Source organism: Antechinus flavipes, chromosome 3, assembly GCF_016432865.1.
Source record: "Antechinus flavipes isolate AdamAnt ecotype Samford, QLD, Australia chromosome 3, AdamAnt_v2, whole genome shotgun sequence".
NCBI classification, from domain to species: domain Eukaryota; kingdom Metazoa; phylum Chordata; class Mammalia; order Dasyuromorphia; family Dasyuridae; genus Antechinus; species Antechinus flavipes.
In genome coordinates, this window is record NC_067400.1 from 175,177,772 (window position 1) to 175,198,117 (window position 20,346).

General features: G+C 32.5%; 2 protein-coding genes across 3 annotated transcripts in view; both read right to left on the reverse strand.

Moving 5' to 3' along the window:
• CCDC138 (coiled-coil domain containing 138) overlaps window positions 1–3,018 on the reverse strand; it is a 75,091-nt gene extending 72,073 nt beyond the window's left edge. The window contains exon 1 of the mRNA XM_051984275.1: window positions 2,876–3,018. Coding sequence (XP_051840235.1) covers window positions 2,876–2,968 — 93 coding nt within the window. The 5' untranslated portion in view covers window positions 2,969–3,018. The remainder of the gene's footprint in view (window positions 1–2,875) is intronic.
• Window positions 3,019–5,151: 2,133 nt separating this feature from the next.
• The window catches only part of LOC127553514 (E3 SUMO-protein ligase RanBP2-like), a 75,896-nt gene continuing 60,701 nt past the window's right edge, over window positions 5,152–20,346 (reverse strand). The window contains exons 21-30 of one of the 2 annotated variants that reach the window (XM_051984276.1): window positions 18,104–18,181; window positions 16,095–16,262; window positions 15,426–15,518; window positions 13,820–14,013; window positions 13,113–13,311; window positions 11,129–11,233; window positions 10,428–10,573; window positions 9,186–9,459; window positions 8,737–9,071; window positions 5,152–7,513 (exon numbers count right to left, since the gene is read on the reverse strand). In XM_051984276.1, the coding sequence (XP_051840236.1) occupies window positions 7,208–7,513; window positions 8,737–9,071; window positions 9,186–9,459; window positions 10,428–10,573; window positions 11,129–11,233; window positions 13,113–13,311; window positions 13,820–14,013; window positions 15,426–15,518; window positions 16,095–16,262; window positions 18,104–18,181 (1,898 nt within the window). In that variant the 3' untranslated portion in view covers window positions 5,152–7,207. The remainder of the gene's footprint in view (window positions 7,514–8,736; window positions 9,072–9,185; window positions 9,460–10,427; window positions 10,574–11,128; window positions 11,234–13,112; window positions 13,312–13,819; window positions 14,014–15,425; window positions 15,519–16,094; window positions 16,263–18,103; window positions 18,182–20,346) is intronic. The other variant, XM_051984277.1, reaches the window with a different exon arrangement.

Genomic DNA, 20,346 nt, shown 5'->3' on the forward strand with positions numbered 1-20,346 from the left:
AAAATATGAGGAGTTGGACTCAATAACTTATATGGTGCCTTCTAGCTCTAAATTCAAAATATCATGAGTTTTCTGAGATTATAAAAACTTTAAGTATTTACTTTAAACCTTAAAGCTCTAAGTAAATATCAGGTATCATTAACAGAAATATTTATACAGGGGATCATTTTAACTATTATTATCTTGGAGTAGTAGTATTCTTCATAGGGTAAAAAAAGTCTACATATTAATTCTCATGACCATATTTACAAACTGCCAATAAGCTGCTCTTCTTAGGAACACCTCCAAAATTTTCTAAATTCATAAGCTTGAAGGGTAGAATGTAGATATAAAATGAAATACACATTTGTGGACATGTCCACTGTAGAAATTTGCTTTGTTTGACTATTACATATTCAAGTTGCAAGGATTCCTCCCCCTCTTTTCCTCCCCCTCCTATTTCTTCTTTTGGAATAAGATATGAGAAGCCATTCTCCAATTGATAAATGGTCAAAGAATATGAACAGACAATTTTCAGATGATGAAATTGAAACTATTTCCACTCATATGAAAGAGTGTTCCAAATCACTATTGATCAGAGAAATGCAAATTAAGACAACTCTGAGATACCACTACACACCTGTCAGATTGGCTAAGATGACAGGAAAAAATAATGATGAATGTTGGAGGGGATGCGGGAAAACTGGGACACTGATGCATTGTTGGTGGAGTTGTGAATGAATCCAACCATTCTGGAGAGCAATCTGGAATTATGCCCCAAAAGTTATCCAACTGTGCATACCCTTTGATCCAGCAGTGCTACTACTGGGCTTATATCCCAAAGAGATACTAAAGAAAGGAAAGGGACCTGTATGTGCAAGAATGTTTGTGGCAGCCCTGTTTGTAGTGGCTAGAAGCTGGAAAATGAATGGATGCCCATTAATTGGAGAATGGTTAGGTAAATCGTGGTATATGAATATTATGGAATATTATTGTTCTGTAAGAAATGACCAGCAGGATGAATACAGAGAGGCTTGGAGAGACCTACATGAACTGATGCTAAGTGAAATGAGCAGAACCAGGAGATCATTATATACTTCAACAATGATACTGTATGAGGATGTATTCTGATGGAAGTGAATTTCTTTGACAAAGAGAAGATCTAACTCAGTTTCAATTGATCAATGATGGACAGAAGCAGCTACACCCAAAGAAAGAACACTGGGAAATGAATGTAAACTGTTTGCATTTTTGTTTTTCTTCCCAAGTTATTTTATTTTCTGAATCCAATTCTGCCTGTGCAACAAGAGAACTGTTGGGTTCTACACACATATATTGTATCTAGGATATACTGTGACATATTTAACATGTATAGGATTGCTTGCTATCTTGGGGAGGGGAAGGAGGGAAGGAGGGGAAAAATCCGAACAGAAGTGAGTGCAAGGGATAATGTTGTAAAAAATTACCCTGGCATGGGTTCTGTCAATAAAAAGTTATAATTATTTTTAAAAAATGAATAAGATATGAGAAAATAAATTTTTGGTAATTAAAAAAATATACAATTTTAAAATAAAAAGTAAAATAAGGTGGGGAGTTGGGCTCAAGATTGACAGCTAGGTAAGCAATGGACTTAAAAATTAGAAAGATCTATATTCTAATTCTATCCAAAGATACTCACTATTTATAGGGTTATCTCGGTGCCCTCATCTTAAACCTGACATATCTAAACATAATTTAGTATTCCCAACAAAATCTCCCTTTTTCCTAACTTCTTTATTCTGAAATTTTACCCCATCGCTCCCCCCTCCCCCAATTAAATCAACTTCAGTAGCTCCTCATCATTTCCAGTACGCTGGAAGCAAATTCAGAATAAAATTCTATTTGGCATTTAAAATTCTTTCTAATCTAGACTCTTCCTTCTATTTCCAGTTTTCTTGTACCTTATTCCTCCCCAAATTCATCCTTGCTGTTCCTCTCTCTGATACTCCATTTTCTAATTGGTATTTCCACTAGCTGCTCCCATGACTGGCACTTTCTCCCTCCTCCCAATCTCCACTTCTGAGTTTCCTTCAAGTGCCAGATAAAACCGCACCCTACTACTGCCCTTTATTAATGCTAATACCTTCTTCTAGATCCGCACCTAGCTGTCTCCATTATTACAAGGGGAAGAACTGTCTTTTGCCTTTCTTTGTATCTCCAAGCACTGCCTAGTTCATAGCATAAATACTTGGCAACTTGATTTATGTATCTCCAGTGCTTGCTGAAGGCACAATGCCTGGCCCATAATAAGAAATTAATATTAGCTCAGGGACTTGATTGTCTAGCTCCTGTGCTTTACGCCCGCCTGGACCACAGTAAGAGTTTAATTAATGCTCGGTAACTTAACTATGCTTGCATTAATAAATGCTTGTAGCTTCTATTCTGTGTAGTGTGGGTAACTAGATAGAGATAACAAACGTAAAAGGCACACTGCAAACTTTAGAGAGCTACAGAAATGTCAGCTCCTATTATTCCCACAAGAATTGGGATAACAAACAAGACCCATTACCCGCAGCAAACTGCAGCCATTCACGCCCACCTCCGGCTCCCCGCCCCCTCCCTAGGAGGCGTCCCAGCAGAGATCTCGACAAACTTAAAAAATTAGCCAGGAGGAGAGGAGGGGGAAGCTGGGGGGGACACTGGGGAGGCGGGGGGAGAAGACGGGGGAACCAGCAAATAGGTCCACGGATGCGAAGGGAAGCGCGGGAAGGGCCACGAGACGATAGTATCTGGCGAGGAATGCCAGAGGAGAGGGAAGAGAAACAGGCAGCTCCGGGAGCACAGCGGGACGCAGGAAACCGACTAGGGCACAAAAGGGAGAAAAAATATTCTCCTTGCCCTCTGGTCGGGGGTTTACCTCAGACTGGAAAGCGTTACAGATTCCGTAACGGTTCTTGAGACGCTCCAAGGCCACGTCCTGACCCGGAGCCTTAACTAATTTCGGCTCCATGGCTTGTCTTTTTCTTGGGTCTCGCCCACCGTTGTCTCCCGGGGAAACCGCGTTCAAACCAAGAGCCGAGGATGGCGGGATCTCGCGACGCCGGAAGTGCATCGCACGCGCTCTTGGATGCGCTCCGCCCTCCCCAGCATAGAACAAGAATTTAGCTGAACTCGCCAGGGTAGCAAGGCGATGGAAGCCGAAGACCTAGGTGCCCACCTACATTTCCACCAATACTGTCATTATGAGTTCAGATCATCGTTATCTAAGATATTCTCAGTTCAGTCGTTTTTTCGGTTATATCTTACTTTTCTTGATCCCATTTGGGATTTTTTTGGCAATGATACTGGAGTAGTTTGCAATTTCCTTTTTTTCCTAAGCAGTCACCAGTCTTTCCCCTCTCCAAGCTGTCCTCAAGGGTTTTATTAGGTCATTTCTACCTTTAGGATTTCCTTATTGCCTTTAGGTTGGGCAATTCAGTAATTTATTTAGCCCTCTAGTTTTTGGCACCAATATAATTTTCCATTTTTTTAAAGCAGTCTACTCTCTCCTGTATAGCCTCTATCATTCCAACCCAAGTGGATTAACACCTATTCTCTTTTATATTTTAATAATTACATAATATTGTGACACATTTTATAAATTATTAAATGTGTCAATGACTATAACTATACTTAATTATATTATACTATCTTTAACTCTCCTACTTCCCTGCATTTATTTGCACAGGCCATTCCCAATGTCTGTTGAAGCTTTCTCTTTCTTCAAGGTCTCATTCATGCTTTCGTGATGCAATAAAATGTGTAGTGTTAAAGTTTCACTCTAAATTTCCTTACAATACTTTGAATTTTTACTTGCACTCCCATCACACCCTACTTTGTACTATACTTGTACACCTGTTATGTCCCCTCAAAAGAATGCCTTACAACTTTTCATCTTTTTTTTATTACCAAGACCTATATTAGTACCTTGCACATAATAAGCTACTGATAAACTTTTTAATTCTCCAGTTATATTACCTGTGAGTAAAACCTAGCTTTCTTGACTCCTCACAACTCAAGACTGTTACAAAACATACTCCATAAACCTACTTACTATATTGAAATCATAACTTTCTGCCACTTCTCAAGTCTGTTCTGCCTAACCTGAAGTCTACAGAGACAACAAAACTATTCTAATATAAAACCTCAATCAGGACTATGGTCACTACTTTTTTATGACAACAATCCAAGTCCCATTCTAAAGATGCTATTTGACCATACTGTTATTAATTCTCATCTCAGTTTCTAAGATATTCAAATGATATGTTCTGATTTTTTTTCTTATTTCAATCTCTAGCATAAAACTGACCATGTAGCCTACATTTCTGTTGGCTCGAGGATTTGGGATTAAAAAGTCAAAGATTTAGGGCTAGGTGATACACAATATAGAATATCTAGTCCAATATCCTTACTTTATTGATAAGAAAACTGAGGTCCAGGAAAATGCAGTGGCAGAACTGGGTTAACTCAGCTTTTCTGACTCCAAATCCAGACTTCTTAAATTGTTAAGTGACATATAAATATTGCGCAACTATTTATTACTACTTCTGTTATTTAAAAAGTACAGCAAATAAGTCTAAGGGCATGTGAAGGAAATGCAATTTTGGTTAAGTTTCATTTATAGATCTTTTCCTTTTTTTCCATGCTTCTCTTCGACTGTGTTTTGTCTATCTCCAGTGTTTAGCACACTATAGAACATAATAAATAATTTTCATTTACTGTTCACTTTCCCTTTACCTTTTTCCAGGAATTTTTAAAACAATGGCTAAAATAGGCGGTACAAAACTGAATACTACTCAAGAACCAATCTAATACTATAAATTTATTAGGCCGTTTTTACTTACCATGGACTCTTAGAACTTAATTCTAATTGTACAGATTAAGAACAATCACTTTCCTACACTCAATGAGATTGTAACATGATTTCTCAAGTAATGAAAATTATTCAACACCTGTCCTTTCTAAAATATGAGACCTATTTAACATTTGTTTTGCCAAACCTAAATAATGGCAATCTTAAGTTATTATCTCCTTTGAAAATTGAGTTTTACTAATCACCTAAACTGATCTACATGAAAGCCATAATTTCATCTAATATTAGTTTTTAAAATTTGCTTAAAAGTTCATTTATAAATAAATGTACAAAATGGTGAGTTTCTATTCCATTTAAAAGGTTTTAATGAAGACAATATAAAAATGATCAGTGATACAAAGAAATTCAATAAAATGCTGTGCTTCTATACAGTTCATTTTTCTTTCAGTTGGGTCTTAAAACTCCTTCCAAAAATGTGACAAATAGCCTTTGGTACAATGTCTCAAGTCATTTTTACTTTAGAACAAGTATAGGGAGAATTAGAATGGGAGAACAGAATGCCATAAACATTCTTTGCCAGAGTATAAAAAAAAAATCACTATCAGAATATAACATGACATCATTTATTAGTCAAGATTAAAGTTCCCTCAAGCTTTATAATGTATAGTTTTAAAATTTCATAAAGAAGCCAATTCAAAAAAAATTTTTTTACTGCCTTTAAAATTAGTGGTAGTTGATATTTCAGAATTTCTAGGATTGTCACAAAGGCCATCAATCATTTTTAAAATCCACTTTCTATACCACCATATCACGAAATACCAATTAAGACAAAGAAACCATGTTAGAGAGCATTTCATGTATTAGTGAAACCACCATTCCCTTTATTTTCCTAGTCAATTTGGAGAATGTAAATTAGTTTTGAATTAGTAAATTCTTAGGACAAGTAAACTTTTTCTTTTTGATACTTCAAAATCACAGACACATAAATCCTAATCTGCTACCATAAAACGTTTCCCCAGAAATTTAATCTTAAACAGATAACTAAGTAGGGCAAATTTCCATTTTTTTACAATTAAAACTGAGCTAAGTAACCTATTACATTGATTAAAAAAGGAAGAAAAGTAGATGTTATATACTCAATATTGGCATATACTAATCTTACATCACTCATAAACATGTCACGTTATTTTTAATAAGGATGCAGGGGAGTGATATTCTCCTAATCTTATAATGTACAATCACCTCATTCTCTCAGGACACACTTTCTGTTTTATGATACAATCCACACCTTTATTATTTCCAAATGTTTTCAGTTTGCATCTGAGGAGGGAAATACTGTTTACAATCCTAAAATTTCATGGCCAACTAGTTTTTTCATCCTTTACCTGCCTTCCCTACTTTTGATGTAGTGCTAGAATGGATAAAGTAACATCTAGCTATACAATAATTCTAAAAATTGTTGTGGTTGATGTTTCTTTTATTTTACAAAATTCATCAAGAACAGATAGTGAAGTAACATAGTATTAAGTAACCAGAAGCAATGAACATGGTACAAAGCTATTTTAAAATGTGCAATATATACTCAATTGCAAGGGAAAAAAATCCAAGTTCTGTTGAAAGAACTAGACTATGAACTCTGAGGTAGTAGAGACTGACGACAGGAAAATAAAGCCCAAAATTTTCTAAACACTAAGGAACTAGTCAAATGATCTATCTAAAATATAAGAAAATAAAGTCCTGCCTTTTATAAGTAACACAGAAAGCTACAAATGATTGGAAGAGGGAAGGCATTCAATTAAAAATTGACTCAAGACTACACATGGAGGTGAAGATCTCAGAAGAGCACTTTGGGTAAGCCATGGCTCTCTTCATAGCTCCACCCAATTATAAATGGGTCTCCATGCACTTTTTGTGTCCCTCTCAAAAAAAGGCACACCAATAGGTAAGATATCATAGCAAGTATATTTAAAATCTAAAAAAGATCCAAGTTGTGGTCCCTTCATTTAAAAGGTCAGGTACATGGATGCACGAAGTAAAATACTTTAAAATCAATTTAACAGAATCAAATTGCTTATGTCATTCTTTCAACAACCTAAAAAGGGCTATTGCTTTAACAATACTTATTTCATGTTGATTTTTAATACAAATCTCTGTCAGGAGTACATAAACACAAGTACACCTGAAATAGACCAGTGTTTAAACTTTTATTTCACACCATGCAATGTCAATTTTAACACATTAAAAAAAATGACAACAGCTATAAGCTGCAATTTTACATTTATACATTGGAAATGTCCATTTTCAAAAGCTGAACATAATCACCATATTGTTGAGAACAGCTAAGCCTCAATTTAATTGTTTACAAAGATAAAAGTTTGCTATGAAAAAGCAGTGATTTTATATTTGTCCACACTCTGTGATCATAATTCTTTTGCTCACCAACCCTGAAGGAGAACCAAATGATTCAATCTTTTTCACAGTATCCATGCCATCTTTAACAAATCCAAATACTACATGCTTAAAGTCCAAATGTTCTGCTTTCTTCAGAAGGATAAAAAATTGAGAGTTATTGGTGTCTCGGCCACGATTAGCCATAGACAACAAACCAGGACTAGTATGTCTCACTGTAAAGTTTTCATCTTCAAATGCATTCCCATAAATGGACCGTCCTCCAGTTCCATCATGTTTGGTGATATCTCCTCCCTAAAAAGATAACAATTAAAATATTATGAACAAGTTAATCTCAACCAAATCTAAAATTTAAAGTTAATTTCCTCAATAATAAACAATCAGAAAACATTAATTTCATTAGAAAATTAAGGACAATCTATTTCCGAATAAACACAAGCTTCAAAGCATTAATAATATGACACTGAACCATAAATAGAAATTAAAACTTTTGATAATTTTTAAAGGCAGTGTTCATCTAGAAAAGAAACTTCAAAGGAAAAAGTTTTTCACAAAAGAAGCTATTTAATCCAATCTTCATTTTTATGTATGAGGAAACTAATAAGAAAAGGATGTTAGACTGTCACAGAATCCTGGCTAAAATTTGAGTTCAAGCACTGTAATTTCAAAGTCAGTGTCCTTTCCACTCTACCATGAGGCCACAGAGAAAGCCAAATACAGAGAGAATAATAAAAAAAAAAAAACACATAGATTTTATAAATAAAGTGAAACTACATGTCATCCTCTTCATTTTATAGATCAAAAGATGTCCAGAAATTTGGGGTGACTTTTCCCAGATTACCCAGAATTTTAACTGAGTTCCTGTCATTTAACTCCTTACACTACTGCTGACTGCCTTTCCTAATAATATGATGAAAATCATATTTTAGGAAGGTTTTCTGGCAACAAGATACAAAACAGGTATATAGGAGGAAACTATAGCAGGAGATCATCTAAAACGTTATTGCAATAACTCAACCAACAACAAGGGCTTGGAACAGCAGGAGTCAAAAAAGAGATGAATGTTTCTGATTCATAGAGTAAAAACGATAAGACCCCAAATTAACATACATTTAATAGTGACAAATTAAGGCAAATAATCACAACAAATAAGACAAAAATAACAATAAAATTTTATATTGAAAAAAGGATGTGGGCAAAACAGTTAAAAAGAAAAAAAGAACCAATAGAAAGTTTGATAAGGATGATCTTGCACCTCCACACATAAATCTAATTAATAGAATTAAGATATACCAGATTTCTAACCAAATATCTATCAAAGTTTTGGTGAATTAAAGAAAAATTTAGGAAAAAAATTCATTATTTTACATATGAATTTAAGAAAATCAGTTGGCAACTTGGTAGAAAAGGAATTTGGACTAGTCTCATTTGTGGAAGAAAGATAAGTTATTCTGGGCAATTTATTTCTAATTAGTTCACTAAGTTTGTTCTCTAAAATAGTCTTGATTCATACTTACATGGCAAACAAAATCTGGAATTACACGGTGAAAAAGTGAGTTCTTATAACCAAAGCCCTTTTCTCCTGTGCATAGTGCCCTGAAGTTCTCAGCAGTTTGAGGCACAATGTTTGCAAATAGTTCCATAGTAATACGTCCCAGAGGTTCATCACCAGCAAATATTTCAAAAAATACCAGGGGATTTGTTTCCTGCGACAATTCTGCTATAAGTGATACTTGTCTCTTCTGCAGTTTTGATAAATTTTCCTGACATTCTTCAAATCTCTTCTTAAAAGTATCAGACATTTCTTTAGTTTTAAATCTTACTGCAAGCTGTTCAATTTTTCCTTCTCCATCTATAAGCACCCCCCCCAAAGAAAAGAGAGACATTTAGTGACACTCAATCTTATGTATGGTTTCTATTATATATAAGTCAAACTGAAAAGGGTACTAGAAATGTTGAAACACACCTGCATAATCTGTAGCGGTCCAAACTAAAGTATTATTTGAAACATTTAAGGATTTTAATTCCATTGCTTTGGTAATAGCATGATTTGCACAAACTTTAAAGACCTGGTCTCTTCTCATAAGGATTCGATAATAGTTCTTCATTGTATGGAAAAGGATCTTTATCTCTCCAACTCCCCGTTCTTTCCACTGAACAACATCTCTGTCCCACCTGTAAAGTTTGGCTCTTTCTTTAAACAAAATTTCTTCATCTTCTTCTCCAGATTTCACTTCTACCTAAAATAGACAAATGGAAAGGACATTTTTCTACAAGTGTTGCACTAAGTAGCATAACCTGCTGGATCGAGTCCCAGATCCAGTATTACTAGTGATATGTCCTTTAGACTGTCTGAACCACAATCTCTTCATCAGTGTCACATGCATTATCTCCCAAAGAAGGTTATGACTAGAACATAGATAATAACATGTAACTAGGACTATCATATACTACTATACTTGTTGATCTTAGCTTCAATTACCACAAATACTACAAACCAAGTGGTTAAGAACCAAAAATTTTAATGGCTCATTCTTTAAGATATGTGTAATTCAGTAGTACTTTCTAGTGTTAGCAGAATACATCATTTGGCTAGGCCACTGACAAGAAGTATAGATTCTCTTCCCACCTTTTGCTTATCTTTTTCTTTTGGGAATTAAATACTTTCCATTTCAAAAATCTATATGCACTACTTCTTTGTGTATAAAGGCATTTTTAAAACCTATCTATTCTTGATGTGGAAAATCAGCTTAATGGCTGAAGTTGGCCAAACAATTTGTTGACAAAGCAACTTGAAAAACTCCCTGAGTAATAGATGATATATTATCAGCATAAGCTTGGGATATGGTCTTTGTTCAAAAATATTAAAATGTCAGTATCAGAATGACATTTAGCATAAATTTTAGCTTAAACATAAAAAATTTTTTTCTGAAAGCTCAAAATCAATAGGTAAATGCCTCTTAAAAACTTAAGTGACTGTTATGGGACTGATATTTAGCAATTAAGGATTGAGAGAGAGTCCATTTAATACCATTAATCATGAACTACCTCATGTTATGTCAAATAATTCTTTTATGGTACCCACCTGTTATGAGGATTAAATGAGATAAAAAAAAAAAATCTAAATAGTTTCATACAATTTGAAGCATTATAAAAATATATGTCATTAAATTCTACTGATATCTTGTTAAGCAATGACTCTAATTACCTCTGGTAAAGATACAATTGGTTCAAAATGTATATCTTCATTATGTACAACTTCTTCATCACTACCTTCTTCATCTTCTCCACCTTTACTGGTTGCTTGTTTCCCAAACACAGTAGCTCCAGTATTTGCCCACTGGAAATTTTTATCTATGAAATAAATTTTAAAAGATATTTAGTAACTTACTGTAATTCATAAATTCTGAATTCTTTGCCAAATGATAAATATATGGAAATTAAACTTTTTATGATAAGGTATCTTTTGTCAAATATGTGACATTTCTTATAAACATTAACCAGACTACTTCCACTTAAAATTTAAATTCTTCTTATTGAAAACAACTCTCAATTAAAGATCTATAAATTGAGGCTAGGGCCTACAGAGAACATTGTTGAACCCATAACCTTTACTTCTCCTGGATCAGAAATGGAACGCTTTATGGTTTACAACACACAACTTTACTACTAGAAAATTAATGCAGACAATGAAGCAATATATCTGCAATCATGTTATCTTTTCCCAAAACAAAGACAAAAGGCCAGATCAATAAAAGTATAACTGGAAAGAAAATAACTAGTTAAAATGCCATATAGTTCATTATAATATTTTATGATTATTAACTGTGATTCCAGAGTTTCTTAAACAGCAAATAGAAAATATCGTCAATTTTTCAAACTAGTTGCCTTGATTTAATGTTACCTTACCTTTTGAACCAAAAGCAAAATCCCCAGAATTACCAGAAGCCAAATCCGCAAATGACAATCCTGTACTAGTGCCAAATCCAAACGACAGAGTTCTGCTTTCTACTTCTAAATGAAAAACATAATTAAAAAGAATGAAAATCTTCTATAGAAGATTTATGACATTTTATAACTTCTTTATACTAGACAAGTGAATGGAAGAATACAATAATTTCCAACTTCTAAGAGCTATACATACAGCTACACAATAATATCATGCTTTCTTATGGAAATCAAAATTGATCAAAAATAATTAGATACCTACTTGCATATAGCACTTGTCCAAGCACTCTACAGAAGTAATAAAAACATGGTTTCATTTCTCTCTCTCTTCCCCCAACCTCTCGTTTGAAGGTAGATAAAATGTCAATTTTAAGAATAATTAGGTTGGTTTGAAAGGAAAGTAAGAATAAATGAAGAAAATTAATGTAAAGAAAGCATGGAAAGGTAGACCAGTTGCAAATGTGAAGGCCTTGAATACTTGAGGAAGTGGCACAACAACTTAGGGAGATTATTTTAGCAGGAATTATTAGAAAGGGGAGAAACTTGGATGCAAGGAGTTCAATTAGAATGTTAATGCAATAGTCTAGATAAGAGGTGAAGACTTGAACTAGGGTGGTAGCTCTCTGAAAGGAGAGAAATAAAGGATTCAAAAGATGATGTAAAGTAAAGACAACACATTTCAAATGAATGAATCCTTGGAAAGAGACAGAGAAAGGAAAGGATTAGGGATAACTTCAAGTTTAAGAAAAGAAGATATTCTCCAACAGAAAAAAAGAAATTTGAAGAAAACATGAAGTGTTTTGTTTTGTTTTGTCTTGTTTTTTGATAAACTTTGAGCTTAAAATACTTATAGAACACTTGGTTGGAAATATCTGATAATGTAATGTATAATATAAGACTGGAAGTTACAAAAGATTATAACTAGACATTTGTATGTTAGAATGAACTGCGTAGAGTTATCTTTTGATCCATGAGAGTTGATGAAATTACCAAGAGAGAAAAGGAGTTTAGGGATCAATTCACAAGATGAAAAGTGAATAATGATCCAGAAAAAAGAAACTGAGAAATAATAATCAGACTGAGGAGAATCAGGAGAAGATCATATTAAGAAGGCATAATGATTGCTATAGAAATGTCAAGAAGGATTAAGTCCATTGAATTAAGCAATTAATAAATGATTGGAAACTTTAAAAAAAGTATTCTGAGTGGTGAGATTGATAGCCAGCCTGGAAGAAGTTGAGGAATGGTAAAAACTTAAATGAAATGCAACTGGCATATCAGGAGATGAAATAGAAGAAAAGATGTGGGGGCAGTTATATCTGTCTTTATATATTTGAAGAAGGACTGTCAGAAGTTAAATTTATATTCAGAATTCAGAACAAAGGAAATGGGAAGAAACTCTGGAGAGTCAGAATTAAATTAAGTAGAATGAACCAAAACAGAATATGGACTTCCATGGGGGAGAATGTCTTCAAACAAAACTTGCCAAATATGTTGTATGAAGGAGATGCTTGTTCAGTTAGGAGTTAGAATAGATGGACTTTGTAGTCACATTGCAACTCAAATCTCAAAGGATATATAGAGAATCATAGATTTAGAACTGAAAGAGTCATTTTACAGATGAACAAACTGCTCAAAGTTAAATGATTTACCCACAGTCATAGAGATGGTAAACACTAGAGATGGGATCTGATTCCACAGTTAGAACTTTTCTTTTGTAAACATCATAATGAAGTCACCAAAGTAAGCTCAGTACTGAATTTAGTAAATCATATTTCTGGTTACTGTTCCTTTAAGCCTTTATACAACTTACACATTAGAACAATTGTAAATTGTTAGGAAAGAATACATAACTCTTCTTAAATGTACAAATATGGATAGTTACTCAGTAAACATTTTCCTAAAAAATCTATTATCCACAAGTAAAAGCCAGCAGAATTTTTACCTTGGCTTGTGGAATCTGCCTCATTTTCTTTTTTATTAGATAAATCTACAGGTTTGTCATTAGCCCCAGATGTAGCATCAGAAGATTCAGTAGTAGAGTCAGGTTCTTCAGATTCACATGTGAATGAAGTAGGAAGTTCAGTCCCTCTAGTAGATGCTGTATCAATTGAACTTGTAACCTCTTCCTCATCATGCGATTTCTTTAAAAAAAAAAAAAAAACAACAACTAAGTAACAATGAAAATATTTCACTTCAAATGAAACTATGAAATGTGTGACTAACAAAGCAAGCTTAGCAACTAACATTTCTGGTAACATCTCTTTCTGTTTTCAACTTTTCTACCCTAGATTAAAAAATCTTAAAAATCTATTTCTGTTTCAGTTAATTATCTTCTTTGGAATAAAAATGCTAACTTATTTAAGAATTAAGTCTTGGGACCCAGTAGTAAGTTTAAGAAAACGTATGTAGAATTGCTGATCACTCCTAAGGCAAATTCAGGACAAGGCAAAGAAAGGAAATCGAGGAGGATGAGGGAGGAGCAGTGGCAGAAAGGGAGGGAAAGAGTCAAGGAGGAAAACAAAGGCATAAATATGTTAAGAGATAATTCAGGTTTTATATGTATAAAATGAGCTATTAGTTAAATGTTTAGATTTTTTAATGTTAAATGTACCAGATGTCAGTTACATAAGAAAAGAAATAAATCCTTACCTTTGCTTCCTGGACTTTTTGAACCTCTGAGTTAAAGTCTTCTGGATGGCTACTATCCTCATCAGTATCACTGCAAACACCACAGAAAAAAGTAGGAGGAAGTTGTAGTGTTTCTGCTTTTGCTTTTTCTTCAGATGTTGGTTTCTTTTCCCAGACAATCATACATTCTTTATCATGGTCTGGAATAACTTCTTCTGCAAGAATAAAAACAACAAAAGCAACAAATTCATTAACAAAGGGAAAGAGGCTTAAGGCTAAAGTACTTGAATATGATAATATCAAAATGTATTCATCATAAACCAACCAATAGTAATATGTCCCCTAAATAGAGGCTATAATGATTTTTAAAATGTCTCTGTTGAACTGGTCATTTACTATAGTAAAATCAAATCTTGCCTCTCCTTTTCTACTGATATTTTCTTCTCCTTATATTTTCAATTCCCCTCCCTTTTCCCTCTACCCTTTTCATCTCATCAAAAATCATCCTCCTTCATTCATTCTAAAAAAATTTTTCTCCTTTCTCCTTGTGATAAATAGCAAAGAAAAAATTAAATTGAATACAGTAATGTTCCCTTTTCAAGATACTGCAATGTAAAATTTTTATTTACTTTAATTACATATTTGTAATTATTTTAAATTATGTAAGCTGTTTTTAATTATACCTAATAAATAATCTTAATATGGAATTACTGATAAATTTTAACTTAAAGAACATTTACTAAAATATGTATTAGACTAACACCTACTGCAAGAATACAATGCAGTTCCATTATATAGTTGAAATTTCAAGATAAATGCGAGGAAAAAAATGTAACTACCACATCCAGAGAGAAAACTATGTAGATTGAATGTGGATCAAAGCATAGTATTTTCATCTTTTTGTTGTTGTTTGCTTGATTTTTTTTCTCTCATCATTTTCTTTTCCCTTTTGATCTAATTTTTCTTGAGCAGCATGATGAATATGGAAATATGTTTAGAGGAAATCACACATGTTTAACCTATTTTAAATTGCTCGCAATCTTGAAGAAGGAAAAGGGGGAAGACAGGAGGGAAAATTTGGAATAAGTTTTGAAAAAGTGAATACTGAAAACTATCTCTGCATGTACGTGGAAAAATATTATTTTTAAAATTTTTTTTAAAGTATGGGATTCTTAACCTCAGAGAGACTTTCTAAAGTTCCAGGAAAAGATTATGAATTGGAAAAAATGATGCAAAAGATAAGTAAAAAGAAAACAGCATAAATCCCAGAATCATAAAAAGTTGCTAGTTTCCTATAATACCCAGAATAATAATTTAATTATCTTAATTCCAATCCCATAGAATATTTTCTCTCTAGCACAATGGCAGATTTTATTTTATAATGATAGGGTATGTAGACAGGGTAAGACATAGGGTAAAAATAGAATTTCTATTTACCACTCACAATCAATTTTACTAAAATTACTAAAATTAATTTATCAAAATAATGGTCATTTATATAGTTTGAACTCATAAATCTCTATGGAATTTTTTATGTATTTTTCTGATTAACGTTAAATAGGTACTATGAGATTTATTTATTTACAGAAAGTTTAAGTAACATAACATTATTCTTTATTAAGTTTACCTCTTACAAATTCTTGGGATCCTTTACATTCATCTTGGTCATCTGGATACAGCTTTCCATTAAGTTTCTTGACAGCTGATTCAAAATCTTCATCTTAAAAATATGATTGATAGTGTCAAACAAAGGATTAAATACTGGAAATTTGGGAGGCAATATGTGATGATGGAAGGTAAGTGAAAAATTAATTAAGTGAATTCAATTAATATAAATAGAAGCCAATGACTAATTTGACCTATTAGACATAAATGTTAGAATTAAGGATTAAAAAGACTAGCTATGTGAACAAGGCAAAGTCATCTAACTTAAGCATTAAGTAACTCCCAAAGACAGGTTATAACCTTCATCACTGAAGGAAATTTCCAATAATAAAATCATAGTAGATGCAAATATATTTATACATATTATATTCATGTTTTATTCTACACCAAATGGACTAAGATTTCTTTTAACTCCAAGATTCTTTAATTCTAAGATTGTTCTAATTCTATAAAACAAACTATAGGATTTCTCAAAAAATTTCTTAGTGCAATTCTAAGTTTCAATAGTTTAATTAGCACTGGAAACATTGTAGTGAGTTATCTTAAATATTCATATTAATACTAATATTCTACAGTATTCTACACAAGAGATGTATTCTAAACAAGAGAGTAGGATGACATGGGACCTTACCATCATCTTCTTCCTCACTAACGTAATCTGGTCTATTCTTATAGCAGAAAAAAGTTGGAGGAAGTTTAAGATTGACAGCAAGAGCTTTTTGTTCAGGAGTAGGAGTTAGTTCATATATAATGAGCACATCATCTGTGGAAAGTTCTTCTGGTTCCTTCTTTACCTCAGCTATAAGAAATAAAGCAAAATTACAAAGCCTAAGTTTTAAATTAAAAAACAAACCCTATTTTAGTCTAAAATCAAAACTATGGAATAATTTCTACAATAAGATATATTTTAAAGCAAAACATTATAATTTCTACAGTAAGATGTATATTTTAAAGCAAAAAATTCATGAAGCAATCTTTTATTTTTTTAAATTCTATCAGACACACTGCTTATATTTCCTTTAGTGAACACAAGAATTTTAGTTTTAAAAAAGTATTATTTAGGTAAAATAACATATTATGATCCAATTCTTAAAATTTTATAAAATATAAATGATTAGAAATGAACCTTTTACATGCTAATAATAACTAGTAAAGAGCCATGCACATGCAACTAAAGAAATGCCTTAAATTAGGAAAACATAATATAGAAATTAGTCTAATCTAAATTAAAAAATCAAACTTAACAACTTAGGTGAAACTATAGGGTAATACTCTAAAAATGTGATATTAGTTTAAAAGTTCTTTATATGCCAGATTAAGGCTTTGTGTGTGCATGTGTGCACATGAACACACTTGTGCACATACCATTTTACACAACTACCCAACACAGTATTAAAGAATACCCCTACCTCCACCCCCATTCCTGCTCCCACCCCGCAATGTTCATCTCAGCTTCAATACTATACCTTTAGGCAAAACTCCTATGGCTAAACATCATGTAAAAACTTAAAAATTCTTGACCCTAAAATGACTGCTTGATTAAAGGATAGGTGACTAGATCTAGAAACAGCCAGTGAAATTTGTGCTTTAAAGGAGCAGCAAAAATATTAAATTAATTCATGGACGGTAATGATCATTTATCAATTAAGTGAAATAAATTCTCTCTCCCCTACTGTCTTCTACTATAATTTCTCGTCACCATATTTAAAAATACTCATAACTTTATGTTGGAAGAATATATGGGGGGAAAGGGCATACAAATAACACAATGATAATTATAGTAGAAATGAAGTCAGGAGACCCTAGGTTCTGATGCTGGTTTTATGATCTTTCTAAGTGATTTCATTTTTCTAAGACTCAAAAATTTCCTCATTTCTAAGATGAAGGTATTTAATCATTAGAGGACCTAAATCCATTCCAAATAAAATGTTACTATATGCCTAAAACTGATTCCTGCTATTCTACTACTGTTTATAATATAGTTCTATTTCTTTTCAACATCAAGGGCTCTAGAGTTTTTTTTTTTTTTAATTTAAAATACCTACAACCATTATCACCTAATACCACACGTATATTCAAAAAATACTACTTAAGTTGAAGCCTACTTATGTACATGGAGAGACATGAGATGAAAATACAATACTCTGAAATCTGTTTAATCAAGAACATAATGGAAAAATTTGTTACAGGCAGTCACCTTTTACTTGTAATACTTGAAGATTATTTCCTAAAATAGAAGTTTGACTGTTAACTATGTAATACCTTATTTCCTGATTGTATATTTCCTATTGTCCAGCACTGTCAATGGAACAAATGAACAAGGCATTGAAAAGTGAATGCAGTAGGTAGAGTGTCAAAATGCACTAAAAGTGCATTAGTGCAGTAGAGAAATGCAACATAGCAGAGAGTAGGTGACTGTTTATCACTAACTACCCTCAAAACAGAATAAAGCAATGAAAATAACTACTATGTGCAAGCATGTGTTAAACTACCATCAAAAGACCTTTTCACCTAACCCAGCATACTTAACATGCATATTATAAATTGTTAAATATTCGATTTCATGAAGCAAAGCTACTTTTATCAGACTGCCAACTTCTAAGAAAACTAAAGTCATCTCACACTGAGTGCACTTTATACCTTTGCTCTCAGGCTGTGAGGAGGGGAAACTGGTCCAAAAAGCCATTGGATTAGATTTAAAAAGACTAAAGTTAAATCCTAGAAAATAAACAATATTAAGGATTTGGGAGTTTAGAGGGACAAAATAAAATAAAACTTAATTTCCCTTTTCTGGATTAAAAGCATACTGTCCCCTCCCCATTCCACCCCCACATAAGAAAACATAAGATAATAGTTCATAGGCACATTCAGTAATACTTTATAGTCCCCATAATGACTGAGGAATTAAACAGATCGTGTATCAGTTCTCACTGCACTTCCATTTTAAGTATTTTGACCATATCTCTGGAAAAACAAATCACATCAGGTAAAAAACAAATTACCTGTGTTTTTTCATCTACATGTCAAAACACTATTGTAGGAGTTAAAGAGCTCAATAATGGTAAATACCTACATTTACCTCATAGGCTTTTTAAGAAATATCTTATACTCTGAAATGTGCCATATTATTTTTTTATTATACCAGTATAACTATATTTTCTAGTTAATGTATTCTACAAATTAGTTAAGCAATAATAAGTGCTACTGTTTAAACATTCTCTAGTTAGATTATATAGTAAGAACAATGACAAGACCTGATTCTGACACTACCTGTGTTACACCTTGGTAAGTCATTTAACCCCTGTGGACCTCAGTTTCCTCATCTGTAAAATGAGGAGGTAGGACTGATGGCCTCTGAGGTGCCTTCCAGCTCTAGATCTATGATATTATATGAAATTAACTGTGTGCTTGGAGGACTGTCTAAAAAGAAAGTTAATGTTAACTGCCATAATATTACACATAGAACAGTAACTTTGTTGCAAACATTTTTTGGTTTGTGTTGAATAGATCAGTTATTCAAAGACCATTAATTTTAAAAAGCTGCTTGTTATGCTTCCCTAAGTACAAGAGCATAATTCATTTTTAAACACACACAAAAAACTTCTATAGAAATTCACTACCAATTTCTTTAAAATTTATAGGAAGAATTCTTTCAGTTAACAAAGTAAGTTTATCAAAGGGATATAACAATTGAGGACCAAATAAAAATTAAAATTTCACCTAAGAAATTACGTAGGAGTACAGTCACTTTCAAACAAAGGATAGAAATAAAACAAAAAGCCAAAAAGACTTAAATTTGATCTACTTTCAAAAGACTTTACCACATGTCTTCAACTAAATATTATACTAATAACAAAATTTCAGTACTATGTGTAATTTAAACCTTGACTCAAATATATATACATATATATATTCTTATTGACAGCAAATATGAAAGTGAATTGGACATTCTACTGACTTTTGTAGAGGCAGTGTGGTAAAGTTAAAAATGCAAAAGAAAAAAAGTGTTCTTTTAAAGTTGAGGTAAAACTTCTTAAAAAAATATTTTGATAAATGTATTACAATGTAATTGGTTTCCTTGGTAATCTTGAAAAATTTAGAACACAAGGTTTTGCAAGGATGAATGTTGAAAACTGCATATATTTTGAAAAATACAAAGGTATATATATATATTTTTTTTGGCTGAGGAAATTGGGATAAATGACTTGCCCAGGGTCACACACCTAGGACATGCTGGGTGTGAGGGAAGATTTGAATTCAGGTCCTCCTGACTTCATGGCTGGTGCTCTATCTACTTTGCCATCTAGCTGCCCCAAAAAGCCATTAAAAAAATCCTACTCTGCTCATATCCCTTAATATAAACTATTTCATATGACATGATAAAGAAGCCCAGATTTTCAACTAGCCCAGTCAATGCCCAGATTCATCTACAATTCAACCACCATTTATTTAGATAAAAGTTCATTTAATATAATATGCTCTAAGCTCAAATTCAATTCACACCAAATGCATATATTTTAACACAACTCAATTTAAAAAATGCAGAGCATTAAAAATTTAAGATCTGTCTTTATAGGATAAAATACTAAAGAGTAATGAAAGACCCTGTACTTCTAAAAGGTTGAAAAAACACTTTTTAAAATTGGTTTGCAACAAGTTAAATAGTATCATAATTTTGGCTGAGAATATGAAATTTAAATATTCTAAGGGTAAATTACATCTTTTTTTTAAAAAAGTCTAATACTCAAGCACCTTTACTAAATGCTACACTAAAATATTAATGCTGTAAATTTCTATGAGATAAGCCTCATGTCAAATATGAATTCTGTCCAATTACATTAATATATTTTACCAAAAGACACACTTTATTAATCCATATCTGT